Source organism: Triturus cristatus, chromosome 2_1 (assembly GCF_964204655.1).
Source record: "Triturus cristatus chromosome 2_1, aTriCri1.1, whole genome shotgun sequence".
Taxonomy (NCBI): domain Eukaryota; kingdom Metazoa; phylum Chordata; class Amphibia; order Caudata; family Salamandridae; genus Triturus; species Triturus cristatus.
Genome location: NC_140581.1, coordinates 1,086,940,987 through 1,086,953,889, shown reverse-complemented (window position 1 = coordinate 1,086,953,889; position 12,903 = coordinate 1,086,940,987). Strand labels below are relative to the sequence as shown.

The following is a 12,903-nucleotide window of genomic DNA, read 5'->3' as shown; positions in this document are numbered from 1 at the left end:
CCTGCAACACCACAGCGCAGGAATGCCTGCGTTGGCGCAAGGCAATACATTGTGCGCCAGTGCAAGGAAAGTAGAGGAATGCTCCATATAATGTTAAATATGCCACAATCCTGTCCTCTCCCTTTCACACACTGAAGCACAGCAAGGTGTCTTGCTGCGTTGCTTTACGTGAAAGTATGATAAATCTGGACCTACTCTTTACAGAGCTATTTTCATTATTTGATAACATATAATGTGTTTGTAGGTTCTGATATTGAGCTCTAGGTCTTGAGTGAAATGTGGATCTTGATTTCAATTTCAGATGATTAGCAAAGGAATACAAAATAAAATAAAATCCAATATGCTTGATATTGCCCAGTATCATGACCAACAGAGAGCGAAAACACATGTCAGCCTAACTGATCTCCATGTTGGACAGATGTAAGAGCAGCTGTTAGGGAAAATGCACCTTGTGATTCCCGTGTCCTATTATTCTTGTGTTTGTGACTCGTGTAGCACTGTGACTAACAGATAAAATCCAGCAGGCTTATCTTGCCCAGATGTTTATGGTGTGCTGGATTTTCACATGGCTTGGTATCATTGCATGTTTGTTCTGTTGCAAAACGATTTTAGTCTCTTGTAAGTGCAGGTAATTTGCTTTTACACCTTAACTGTGTGACCACTTCCAACGAGTTGGTAAGTGTCAATGACAACACTGAATAGAAATAAAAGAAGCACGTGAGCCAGAGACGCTTGCCTTCTCCTACCCTTCCTTTATTTTAAAAATAAAAACACTTTACTGCTTTTTATAAGGAAACAAAACCACCAAGTGGAGACAAGGAAATCCTTACTTTTCTGTTCACTTCATTTTCTATTTTCATTGTTGTTGATTGTGCAGTTTGTAAGAGGGTATATAGTTAACACATTTTGCACAGCAGATATTTGTGTTTGATGTCAAAACAAAAGTAATCATGAGTTCATTGGTACTGGCAGTAGTTAATCCTATACTGGTAATGTATGTGTTCTGCTATCCTTTTTTAAAGCTATGGCATGTTCCTACTGGTCAATCATTAAACACATGGCCTGTAGCAATCATGTCGGCTCAATGAATAACATATTTGCTTTCATGCATGAACCTATTTTTCAATGACAGCTCTATTATTTTTTTAAATTATTTGTATTATAGGATTTGTGTGTAACTATAGTGCAGAAGACAAAATATAGCTATGCATTAGCGTGATCAAAATAGAGTTGTGGTCCAAGGGTATACATAGTGAATGGTCGGAGCAACAAGTTTCAAGGAGAACAAAACAGCAATAGGGGTGAAAGGTTAAAAAAAAGAACGGGAGGGTTGTGTAACGGACGAAGAAGAATAGAGAGTAAAAAAAGAAAAGAGGAGAGAAAAGCGGGATAGATAGAGACTGAAAAGATCTAGAGATAAACATATTACAATTTACGGTGGTAGGTTATGCAAACATTTCCTTACCAACAAACTACTGCTATTGAGAGAAAAATTGTAAGAGGAGAAAAGACAACCTACAACATTAGGTGGAATCAAATGGTGACCTAAAAGGTCGCTAAAGCAGAGATATAAATATAAACAGGGTGATGTCTATTGCAAAACAAATCCACAAACGTGACTAATCACAAATAGTTGATCATGTACCCATCTAGAAACGTATTTTGTATGTAACCATATGCATCAGATCAGATAATCCCTCTACATGTTTTAGGGTGTCCGGCGATCTCAGGTGCCTGCAATTTAATTCTAACTCATATAAAAAAAAGAGAGATAAAGCACTAAAGCTACAATTTGATCTTATATACATTAAGGCACTAAGCGCAGCACACAACTTTTGTGTTGGCCCGCCTGGTGACTTGCAGAGCGAATACTTGAAAGAGCTGTGCTTAAGCGCACTGCTCCGTATATACACAGGACCCTATTACCTGCCTGTTTTGGGGGGCTTAAGAGCCCTCTCAAGCAGCTGTAGTCAGTGGTACGCTATTTCACTGTGCGGGCTGCAGAGACCACTTACTCTTCTGATTTCCCACCACATTCAAGAGTGAGCACTTGATTATTAAAATGTGTCGTATTATTGGCAGGGGTAATATCTTACTTTTGCATTCCCAAACGATTACATCCCAAAATATGACATATGCACTTCTTGTTGTAGCACACATTTGACTGTTAGTGCTTTCTTTGTATGGGTTACAGCAAACTTTGATTAGGGCGAATAATTCCTCTCTGCCGGCTGAGTTCACAGAGTTTTGCCCACTCCACATTCCACTCGAAACACGGAGTTCAGGCGAAACTCCACCAACTGCTGCATGGTGGAGTATTTTATCACACACTGCATGCCAATGTTAAGTTGGCAAGCCCAAGTGAAAATGTGCATCCCCTAGCATGATTTTCAGACGCTAGAGCGCCTTCCCACGAGATTTCTTAACATGGGTGGTCACAACAGGTCACAACCGTTTCCGTTGAGAAAGCAGATGCTCTAGTGGAAAATCTACTTAAGCGTCAGAAAGAAACAGTGCCCTCTAGCGTGCCCCGTGATACTGTTCATGCTGATTTTACAGCACAGAAACAAGCTCCCGGCACAAAAAAAATCAGTGGGAGCAGCACAACGTGCCAAATTCCATCTGCTCACGGAGCTCCGCACTCCATGAGTTCTGCCCGCCCCTAATCTTGATCTCTTTTACTATGTTTACTTTGTGTATGACTGAGAGAGTGCTTGGACTATGAAAGTGTTCATGTGACCAAGTCTAATAGGGCACCTCCTCTGACGTCAAAAATTAAATATTCAAATAGATTTGGTCGGGTTCTGAACCCTTAATGTCTGAGATGGAGATGATTCTGCCACCCTCAGAGAAATTGTAATGATAAAGGTACAAGGAAACAGAACCACACAAGGACCAATAGTCCTTACGGATGTTTAAATCATTTAGATGTAAGAGATCCTGAGATCCTCATCTGTTTGGGAAGAAAACAAGCCACAAATCACTTGGCTACAGTGAGAAGAGATATGGACACATATCAGATCCTTAAAATGTGCTGCCATAGAAGTGTAGTGCATGCTGTACTCTTAAGTATCAATAACGTTTTTCAATTTTATATAATGGAAATTTGGTCCAAGCAAATTAGAGTGCTTTACAACAGAACTGGACGTTACACTTATTTTTCTAAGCAAAGTGATATACCCAAAAATTCACAAGATGTTGATCTGGACTTTGATGAAAGTCTACAGTTAGCACGGCCACAAATTTATTTCTGTTTCATGGTAATAGCTATGTATCGTATAATGATTGCGTCAAAGTGGAAGGATGAGGATCCTCCGACCTATCAGGCATGGTATGCCAGATTGTATCATGTGTACAATTTGGAAATGGCATTGTATAAATGCAAAGGCAGAAGTGGGAAGGTCAGGGGCCCGTTAGTTTGGGGCCCACTGATGGAACAGTAGGCAAAAAAAATTATTTTGGTACATTGCTCGATCTTGGTTGGTTGTTTCTTATTCTCTGTTGTTGTTGTTTTAATGTAATTACTGCTTTCTGGAAATAAAAATAAAAAATAAAAATTTAAAAAAAGATGTTGATCTGAGCCAGGATTTGAACCTGGTTCTCCACTTCCAAAGTCAGCACGTCTAGCCACATGGCCACACCTCCTCTGCTTTTTAAACACTTTACATGTAGCATGCCAAAATGGCAGTAACTTTAAAGAATCCTACTTGGCAAGTGTCTGGAGTGGATGGTCCCTTGAATTAAGAGTGAGGTGAAAATGATCTGTAGAGAGCAAAGCAGCTGGCAGGACGAACCCCACCAGGAGGAACGTCTGACTGGGATTAAGAAACAAATCCATAGGTAAGGAGATTTGCACCAAGATTCCTCCAACTCCCTGCGCACCAGGTTATGGAGCGTGTGGTTGGAGAACACATCAGGAGAAAGAGTATTTTCTGAAAATCCAGCCTCACCTTAGCTCAAGTAGGCAATTGATAATCTTGTATGCATGTGGTAGAACTAGAGAATGAATTAACACCGTCCACTCTGTGGAGAATGAACTGTAGGGGTGAGGGGCTCTCTCATTTTATTTGAGAAACAAACCATAGGAACAGTGAACACCCAAAATATCATGTGCAAGTGTCATTCGACGAAAGAATGCCATTTAAGGTGTCACTGGGAGCAAATTGGCAGTCTTTTAACCCAAATCCAAGAGAAGGAGTTGTGAAAGAAACTTTAGGATAAAAGACATTTGTCACCAGGTTCACTGATAAAGCTGAGGAGCTGACATCCAAAAAGTCAGTGCTTGATATTCAGCCACATGGATGCCCTGCATGCATCATGGAAGGATGTCAGTCTCTGATCTCCAACATGGTGGAAGTTAGAAACGCTCTCCTCCTTGCTTTTTACAGCCTCATCACATATAACAAAGTACAAGACAAAGGCTAGTAATCTTGAGATGGAAGAAGTGGTTACATATTGCAGGTGTAATTTCCATGGAATTTCTGGTGTGCAATATTTGCCCAATTTTTTCTCCACTTTAAGTCCTCCTTCATTTGATTGCAATTAAATCTTGTATCCAAAATGTATTTCCCCAGTAAGTGATACCAGAAAGGCTTCATGTGCCAGAGTTTTGTTATTTTCCTGTAGAAAATAGTTGTCTGAAAATTTTAATTTTCTGTATAACATTTCAGAACAAATTGCAGTAGAGCCCTTATCTTTAAAAACTAAATGCAAATGTGAAATATCTAAGAAGTGGGTATTTGTATATAAGTTGTATCTTACCTTACAGAAAGCCTAATTTAAGAAAGGGTTTTACCCTTCTTTATGTTTATGGGGAAATGAATTAATACATAAGGGCCAAAGGTGAGTGTGAGCATAGCATGGGATTTCTTCCATCCAAGGGTGTAGGCCAGTCATCCTACAATAAAAACTAAATAGACAACTCTAGTGGTAATTTAGGGCCTGGTGTACTAAAAACTGATGAGAAAATGTGCACGCAATTTGTGACTAGTACTTTTGCAACCAGTAATGAATTTTGCGAACTGTCCTATGTACTAATAGATTGCTGCGTAAATTTCCAGTTAACAATCTGATGCACCTCATGAACATCAATTTGGTAGGTCGCAATGTGTGATTCACTCCAATTGGTGGCCTTGTATGGTCAGCAGACCACCGAGTCTGTGGTCTCCGTTCAATAAAATCTAATTGTATTTTAAATACATCCAGTAACCAGTAAATTGAATAAATATCAAAGTAGGCAGGTTATGTTTTTTTATAATTGATGATGTTGCTTAGGCCTGTGGGCTTTTGCTGGTCATCATAACTGTCAGTGGTGCCTTTGGTTGGGAGACATTCATACTTTAATTTTGATAAATTCATTAAAACATATCGACCAGAGTTAATGACAATGCTATGCCATTCATTTTTGTACATAGCTTAGTACTGTGCTCTCTAACAACGAATGGAAACGGGTGTGAATAAAAATCATTTGTATACATCAAAATATTTATACTACATGCTTAAATTGGTTGTGTCAGAGACATTTAACACTCGCCATTGAAAGACAACTATTCTGTCTACAATGGTTGTGTGACATTAAAGTGCATGCCTTTACCATGCATGCCTTTACCAAGAATCCTTTACCACGCAATTGCACACAGTAACACTGTTACCATGGATGCCTTTACCATGTTTCGTCATCCAATCGCCCTTCTCAAATGCAAATGTCCTTCTTGCTATTCGCAGTCCATTTAAAATACACAAAGCCTCGCAAAGGATTGGCAGAGGCTCTGTTCACTGGCTAAGGGTGAGAATCTTGCATTATATATATATATATATATATATATATATATATATATATATATACGCGTAGGTCGTTGTTGTTACCTGATGCACTTTGCACTTTGCATTTTGAAACTTAAGAAAAGAGGAAAAAAGCAAAAAAAAATGAAATGAGCAACTTTAAAACTTAACCTGGATCTGCTGCCTGGTGTGCTGCCTTTCTGTGACCCTCTGTGACTTGGTAAATACTTTTGAGGGCTCCACACAGGAAAATCCTTTCCCATATATATATATATATATATATATATATATATATATATATATATATATATATATATATATATATATATATATGTTTTTTTTATATTCATTCATATTCCAATAATCCACCTTTTCACTCACCCTTCCATCCACCATTTCACTCACACACCCATCTATCCATGCATACATCCATACATCTATCAACCCTTTCACTCTCATCCATACGGTGGTAAGGATATTTTTAGGGTTTAGGGGTCGGTAAGGTATAGGGCAGTGAGGGTGTTTTGGGGGTTTATCAGGGGCAATGTAAGTTATATCAATAAAGCTGAATATCAGCAATTTCTGGGCTATCCTGTCAGACTCCCTCTCTTAATAATTTTACATTGAACTATCAAAACCAAAGCCATTAAAGTCAAAGGGCTGCTTGTGATTGCCAGGTATGCAGGTGTGGTTTATTCTTGTGTACGGCACACCCACAATTGCCATTCATTTTTCCTATTGGCCCATCTGATGCTGGTTCAGTCCTCAATGGGTCAATTTACTGTAATTTTTTTCTAACACATTTAATTTTAAATATCTAAATGTACCCATTTATTAATTTCCCGTCCCATGTCACAGACAGGGTGTACTGCCCTAGTCTGCACCATGGTGCACCTTTTACTGGGAGAACAGACCAGGTCAGTGTTCTCTATCACAACAATGAAGTGTCCCCAGTGCATCCGCAAACTTGTGCCTGGCTTGGGGAATGTGCATTAGTGTAATGTGGAATAGAGATTTGAAGCCTCTGGCCCACCTTACCTTTCATTATGCAAGTAACAGAATGGTCTGCCCTCCCTTGTGGCAAAGATTCTACTGCAAGTGGGTAAAAACCTGTCATCATCCTTGCAGAACTGTGCTTTGCTTTTCATCAACAATCACAGATGGTTCAGGGACAGGGGTCAGCAGTCCCCAGGGTCAACATTTTGGAATTCTCTACCTCTCCTCCAAGGGCAGTACACTTAGAGGCGTACCTTAGAAAGCACTATAAATACTTGAAGACTCACTTTTCCTTCTAAGTGTAGGGTGTGCATTCTGTATAACCACCTCGCCTGTGATCATACAGTTCTTTTCTGCCACACATCTCTCCATAATTGTTGTGATGCAACTGAGCAGATAGGAATGTGCTACGCTCAAACAAAAAAATGAATATAATTGGCAATTCCATTTTTCCCTACATATTTGATTTTTATTTTCTCACTTTTTCGATGCCTCTCTGATAGTGGAAATAATGTGTTCACACTTTACGGGAAAGTAGCCTTTGGTTGAGCATCAGCATGTTGTACTACTGCTTTTGGGTATCTTGCACAGTGAAATACATCATGTGTAAAGAGGAATGTATATCCATTTTCTCCACACTGCACTCATTGTACTGTGCCAGGTAGAGTTTCATGTGGCCAAATGCATGAACACTACTCCATTTTATGTGGCTCCTGCCTGCTTCCTCCTGCCGCAGCTTGAACTTTGCGTCTCCTGGGTTGGATTGTCACTTCCAATCAATATTTCTGAAAGTCCCTCAAGGAGGATCACATTTTACTTCTGCTTCTGCAGTGCTCTGAGATCCTTTTTCTGAGTAAGTTGACCTCGAGTAGAGTTCAACTGCGTTGTGAATTGGTTGCAAGGCCTACAGTAGTCCACAATATTTATATCCCTGTGTGTAAACATTCACTTCATCCAATGCTGTCATATAATACTAGAGCAAGGCAAGTGATTCACAGGGATTTTGATGAATGGAACATTTTTGGAAGAATAAATACATTATTAGAAGCCCTGCTGGAGGATACCACTACTATGACCACAGTTGAAGATGTTTATGGCGTTATTCTTGGGTGACAATTGTCTGTATTACTAAATAAGAACATTATAATGTTGAGAGCTCCATTGAGGACAATGGAGTGACTCAGGTCCAATAATAGCTGTTATAGGTCTTCTCCTCCAACATACAATCGTTTTGTTTCTCCCTTTTTTTAATTTGAACATTCTACCCTCGGTGGGTGAAGTATTCTTGTAGCCTTAGAGCCTTTTTTGGCCGAGGGCTGTACTGGTTGTTAAAGGCCCTCTCCCTCATAGGCCTTGTCTTTGGCTCGGGTCTTTAACCTGGAATGAGGACTTTTAAAAACCAGTATATCCCTCAGCTGCGTACTATAAGGTTTAGTGTAGCATCTTGGGTTATTTGATGTAGTGGTACGTCATCTTTCGAATGTGTGCTGCATTATATATGATGTCATGGAATTTTAGGAAGTGTAGCATGATGAGCATTCTCTTGTGGTTGCTGTCAGTCCTTCTCCCAGTGTGAGGCTCTTTCAATTCCAGCAATAAATATTCCTTAAATATATTTCCTAACATGCATGGTCATTTCACTAATGATGAGGATGAGGATGGGGTCCAAACCCACCTTTAGAAAGCACAATGGATTTGTAATTCATATAGCTAATTGCAATGCCAATTTTTCTTCAATTTCCTTATTACTAAAGTTTGTTCAGATTGGTCTCTTAACATTCAACCGTGAAATAAACAAGAATTATATAATGTTGTTTAAGAACTTCCAGCAGTTATATATTCCTCATCTAACTCCCTTGGCAATTGGTCCTGACTCGAGAACCTATGACAATAACCTGACAATAAGGTTGGTTGTATCCAGCCTCCAAACCATTGTGGAGAATTTGTGAGACATTACGCTTTCGATCACCTTATTACATTTCTCCTTAAATTGATTGAAAATCTTCAGTCCATAGAAGACATTGTGTTGCCAATGTAAGGCATAACTTCCTATGTACCCTCCGTAAGCATACCATGCCTTCCTTTCATCTCCTTCAGTATTATGATTTATAAGAGCCCTGGATCCCTTCTATGTAAATTTACCTTTTAGCCTAGAAAGCATTTGCACCCATTTGTGATTGTGCAACCCCTTGATTTACACCCTTTGCAGGGGCACAAACCTATTACCTGTACAATGACATATATAGTTTTCCTCACTTGCATGGTAGCATGGCCAATTCAAATGAGCAATACCTTTCCCCTGACACACTCCATAAAATTACAGGATGTGCATGGGGAAATAGGCCTTGGAAAGACATGCTGTGTCTTTTGGGATAGCACAAAGAGCATTCCAGGGGCACTCAGTTGATTCACAAGCAGGATGCTCAGTGTTTGGGCTCATGGCAACCTTCAAAAAGAAGGCCATGGGTGACTGCACACACAATGAGAGTGTGGCAGAAGCCACATTCTTAATATCTAGTCCTGGAAAGCAAACCTTCCAGGCACCAAAGAAGAGCATCAAAGGACAGTCTGTGGCTACTGCACCCACCCTCATGGGGACTTCTGTGTCCACTTCAAAGGAAGGAGACCGCTTGCTCAGTAAAAGTTGAGGTCGAAATGACGCTCCTTCGCCGTCTACTCCCCATCATAACAGGCAGTTCTGATTAATGTTAAAGGGCAGCCTTGACCTTTTCCCCACCTTGTTGTGGCTGTAGTAAAGGTTTTCAAAAGAAGGATGATTTACAGCTGTTTGGAGTTTGGAATTAGATTCAATAATGGGATATTTATTTTAGAACCCTCTCCTGCTTTCTGAAATTGCAGATTTGCAGTATGTTAAACACCTATATAACTCAATTGTTAGCCTGATTTTGAATGTTCTGGCCAAAACATTTTACACACAGATTTTCATGTTTAGGTCCAGATTTTCAACGTTTTGGTTCCAGGTGTACATCAACATGGTACTAACCTTGGTGGCTGGTTTCGATCCATATGATTGGTCAGGGTATTTTGGGGTAAGGCTTACAGCTTGTTTGCTAGGTGTAAAGCTTTGTATTGTCATACTGAGGGGTTTGTGTGTAAAATTAGTATTATAACTCTATCGGCCTATTTATTTGCCCACTTATATGCCCCACAGATTCCCCTTTGCCCTCTCATTTTACCCATAATTCACATTGTGATTGCTTCTGCTGGTCCAGCCTCCCTTTTAACTTAATTTTCAGTTTTTTTCACTTTTGCGTCTGCTAAGTGGTAGTTCCATCCATGCACTATCACTAGACTAGACTTATCTATGGTATCAGGTAAGGTTCTTGTGCTATATTTGCTTCAGATTTTAAGTGTGTATCTCAGGATTTTTATTGTATGTGCAAGTCTTTCATGTAGATTTTATTTATGTGGAATGCAAATAGCGTGGACCCTGTTGACAAGTAGTAGATCACTGTGCAAGTAGTTGGGATCTCGAGGGTCCTTATCGATGGCTCGTGGTAAAGAATGCGTCGGTTACCATTGATTTGTGAAACCGTCATAGTTCACTACCCAACCCACTGATGATCCTGAGAAACAGACTTCCTCATTCAGAGTACAATGTTAAATTGGCTACACGGTGACTCCGAGAACCAATGTTTTGGGTAATAAAACATATCTTTATATCAGACAACTAAAGTATATAGTCTAGTCCAAAAAGAGGTTCCATCTCTATATTTAGCTATTTCAAAGGCAAGTTTATTAACCCGCTTTTTGTATATTGTTGTCAAATTTCCAACCACTCTTTAAGGACTCCAGGCCTTGTGTCTTCATTCAATTTTGTATTCATTAGTTTTTATTTTGCAAATATCAAACCTATTGTGAGGTTTTCTCGCAGTTGAGGAGAGGGCTCTTTCCAGGTATTGTTCTAGTCTCTTTTCATCTCATTCTGTTACCAAAGAGATGGTAGACAGACGTCTGTGTGCATGTTACTTGCCACTAGATGCCACTGAAATCTCAATGACCATCTTCACCGATGTTTGAGGATGTTTGGGGTATTTGGGTAGTGTCTCCAGCTAGGCAGGCTCAATCCAACAAGGTTATTTAACTTCCTAGATCTTAAAAAGCTGCTCATGTCACCCAAGAGATCTATTCACTGGCCCCTCGGCAGATCACTTCTAACCTACACCATAATTGCAATCAAGATGATACCGTGGAGAATGTAGCCAAAATCTCTGTAATTCCTTCACATTAATAGGAATGACAACCATTATGTTTAGTAGCCACTGCAGAGTTTGGTTTATGTGACATAAAGGTGTCTAGTTATGCTTTATGGGCGTTTAAAAGAGATTTTATATTTTTCTTTTCTAGGCCGGCATGATACGAACTGGTGGGGATGAATACTTCATTGAACCACTGGAAAGAGGAAAGCAAATGGAAGAAGAAACAGGAAGGAAGCACAAGGTCTACAAAAGGTCCACCCCAAAGCATGTTCCCCAAAGTATTCCCACGGACTTCCATGCTGACAGAGGTAAGCAGCTACAAAGTACACCATTCATCTCAACATGTTTCATTTTATAATTCCCTCCTTTATGTAAATGAAATTAACTCATGAATCAAAATATGTTTCCTTTAAAACATGGCCTGTGTGAATTATGTGATGTGTGAAGGTTGCTTTATAATCTGAAAGGTCCGGGACCCTTGTCCCGTTAATCTTTTACTGAAAAGTGAGATGATGAAGGAGTTAACATGGTGAATTTATGTAGCAAAGTTGATTTTCTGTGGATGAATGGGTGTGATGGTTCCCCGTTTGAAAGCCCGCAATTGATATTTTGGTAGCTATTAATGTTGCGTTGAATTCTGACACTGGTTGATAAAGTCTGGCAGACTGCTTGTGCTGTGGAAGTAGTTGGTGTGATATCAGTTAGCGTGATACCAGGATGTCATCTTGATGGTGAAAAAATAGTTTGAATTATTTTAGATTTACATCAATGTGGATTGACCATTAGCATTGTTGGACCAATGCCTGGTTGACCAGCTGCATCAGTGCCTCCAAGGTTAACAATGACAAAGTTCCTACCATGTACAAGGTGTGCAAGACACCTACTAGACTCAATCATTCATGTAATCAATGATGCTGAAACTGCTCTTCTCCATCAGGACATATGAGCACAGTGGTGTTCACAGGGGCACATGTGAAGGGGAAAATGGGCTGAGCCTAGATACCAGGCTGCAGACTCATTCTGGCCAGACTATTAATGGCGTCCACCCCACCTGGCATCATGAGCTATGATAAGGTTCTCTAGTAGAATATTTTGTATTTTGTCCTAATGCTGCTGGAGATGGGATGGATGGAAATGTTCTGAACATGACTAAAACTGTTGGCTGGATTTTATGAGGGACACTAGAATGTATGATATTGTTATGGTCCTGTAGGCAGTTATAAGAATGTGTGAGCAATGATCTGCAGTCAGAGTTTCATACTGAAGGATCTCCATTTCCATAGTGGCATCTAACAAAGAGGTCAGTGACTTCACCTATAAACTGATCGCTCCAAGGTTTGGAATATAGCCTTAGAACCCAATGTAGCAGGCTCTGCTGGCGATTAAAGGCCCGCTCCAGCATTAAAGGGCTGAGCCAGAGGTGAGGGCCTTTAACAAGGGAGCTGGCGTTTAATGGCAAGTAGAGCCCGCTACGAATGTCTCTAAGGCTATTAGAACATTCCTCACTTAGTGGGCAGAATGTTCTAATTTGTGAAACAAAGGCCTCACGGAGCTCCGGGGGGGGGGGGGGGGGTTGTAATCCCCTGGGGTTCCGTAAGGCCTTTGTTCACAGCAAGGGCTGTGGACAAACATTGGAATGTTGATGCTCCGGGCTTCTATCAGCCATTGGAAGTCCAAAGCACTTTGTTGTCTTCAATGGAGCGCTCAACATTCCAATGTTCTAAAAGGGGTTGGTCTACAATGATGCTTTCTTCAAAGACGAAGATGCTTTATTCTGTGCACACGGTTGACACACTGCTTCAGAGGGCTGCCGCTGGAAAATTTCAGGAAATGAGTGAAATGAGTGTGACCAGAAAAAAAGAGCAGGCATGAAGAGGATGAAGACCCGTTAATGACTGGATGCTCG

At 40.2% G+C, this 12,903-nt stretch overlaps 1 protein-coding gene across 1 annotated transcript in view; it reads left to right on the top strand.

Moving 5' to 3' along the window:
• Nucleotides 1-12,903, top strand: part of ADAMTS3 (ADAM metallopeptidase with thrombospondin type 1 motif 3) — a 558,188-nt gene that overhangs the window by 224,028 nt on the left and 321,257 nt on the right. The window contains exon 4 of the mRNA XM_085636296.1: nt 11,146-11,305. Coding sequence (XP_085492422.1) covers nt 11,146-11,305 — 160 coding nt within the window. The remainder of the gene's footprint in view (nt 1-11,145; nt 11,306-12,903) is intronic.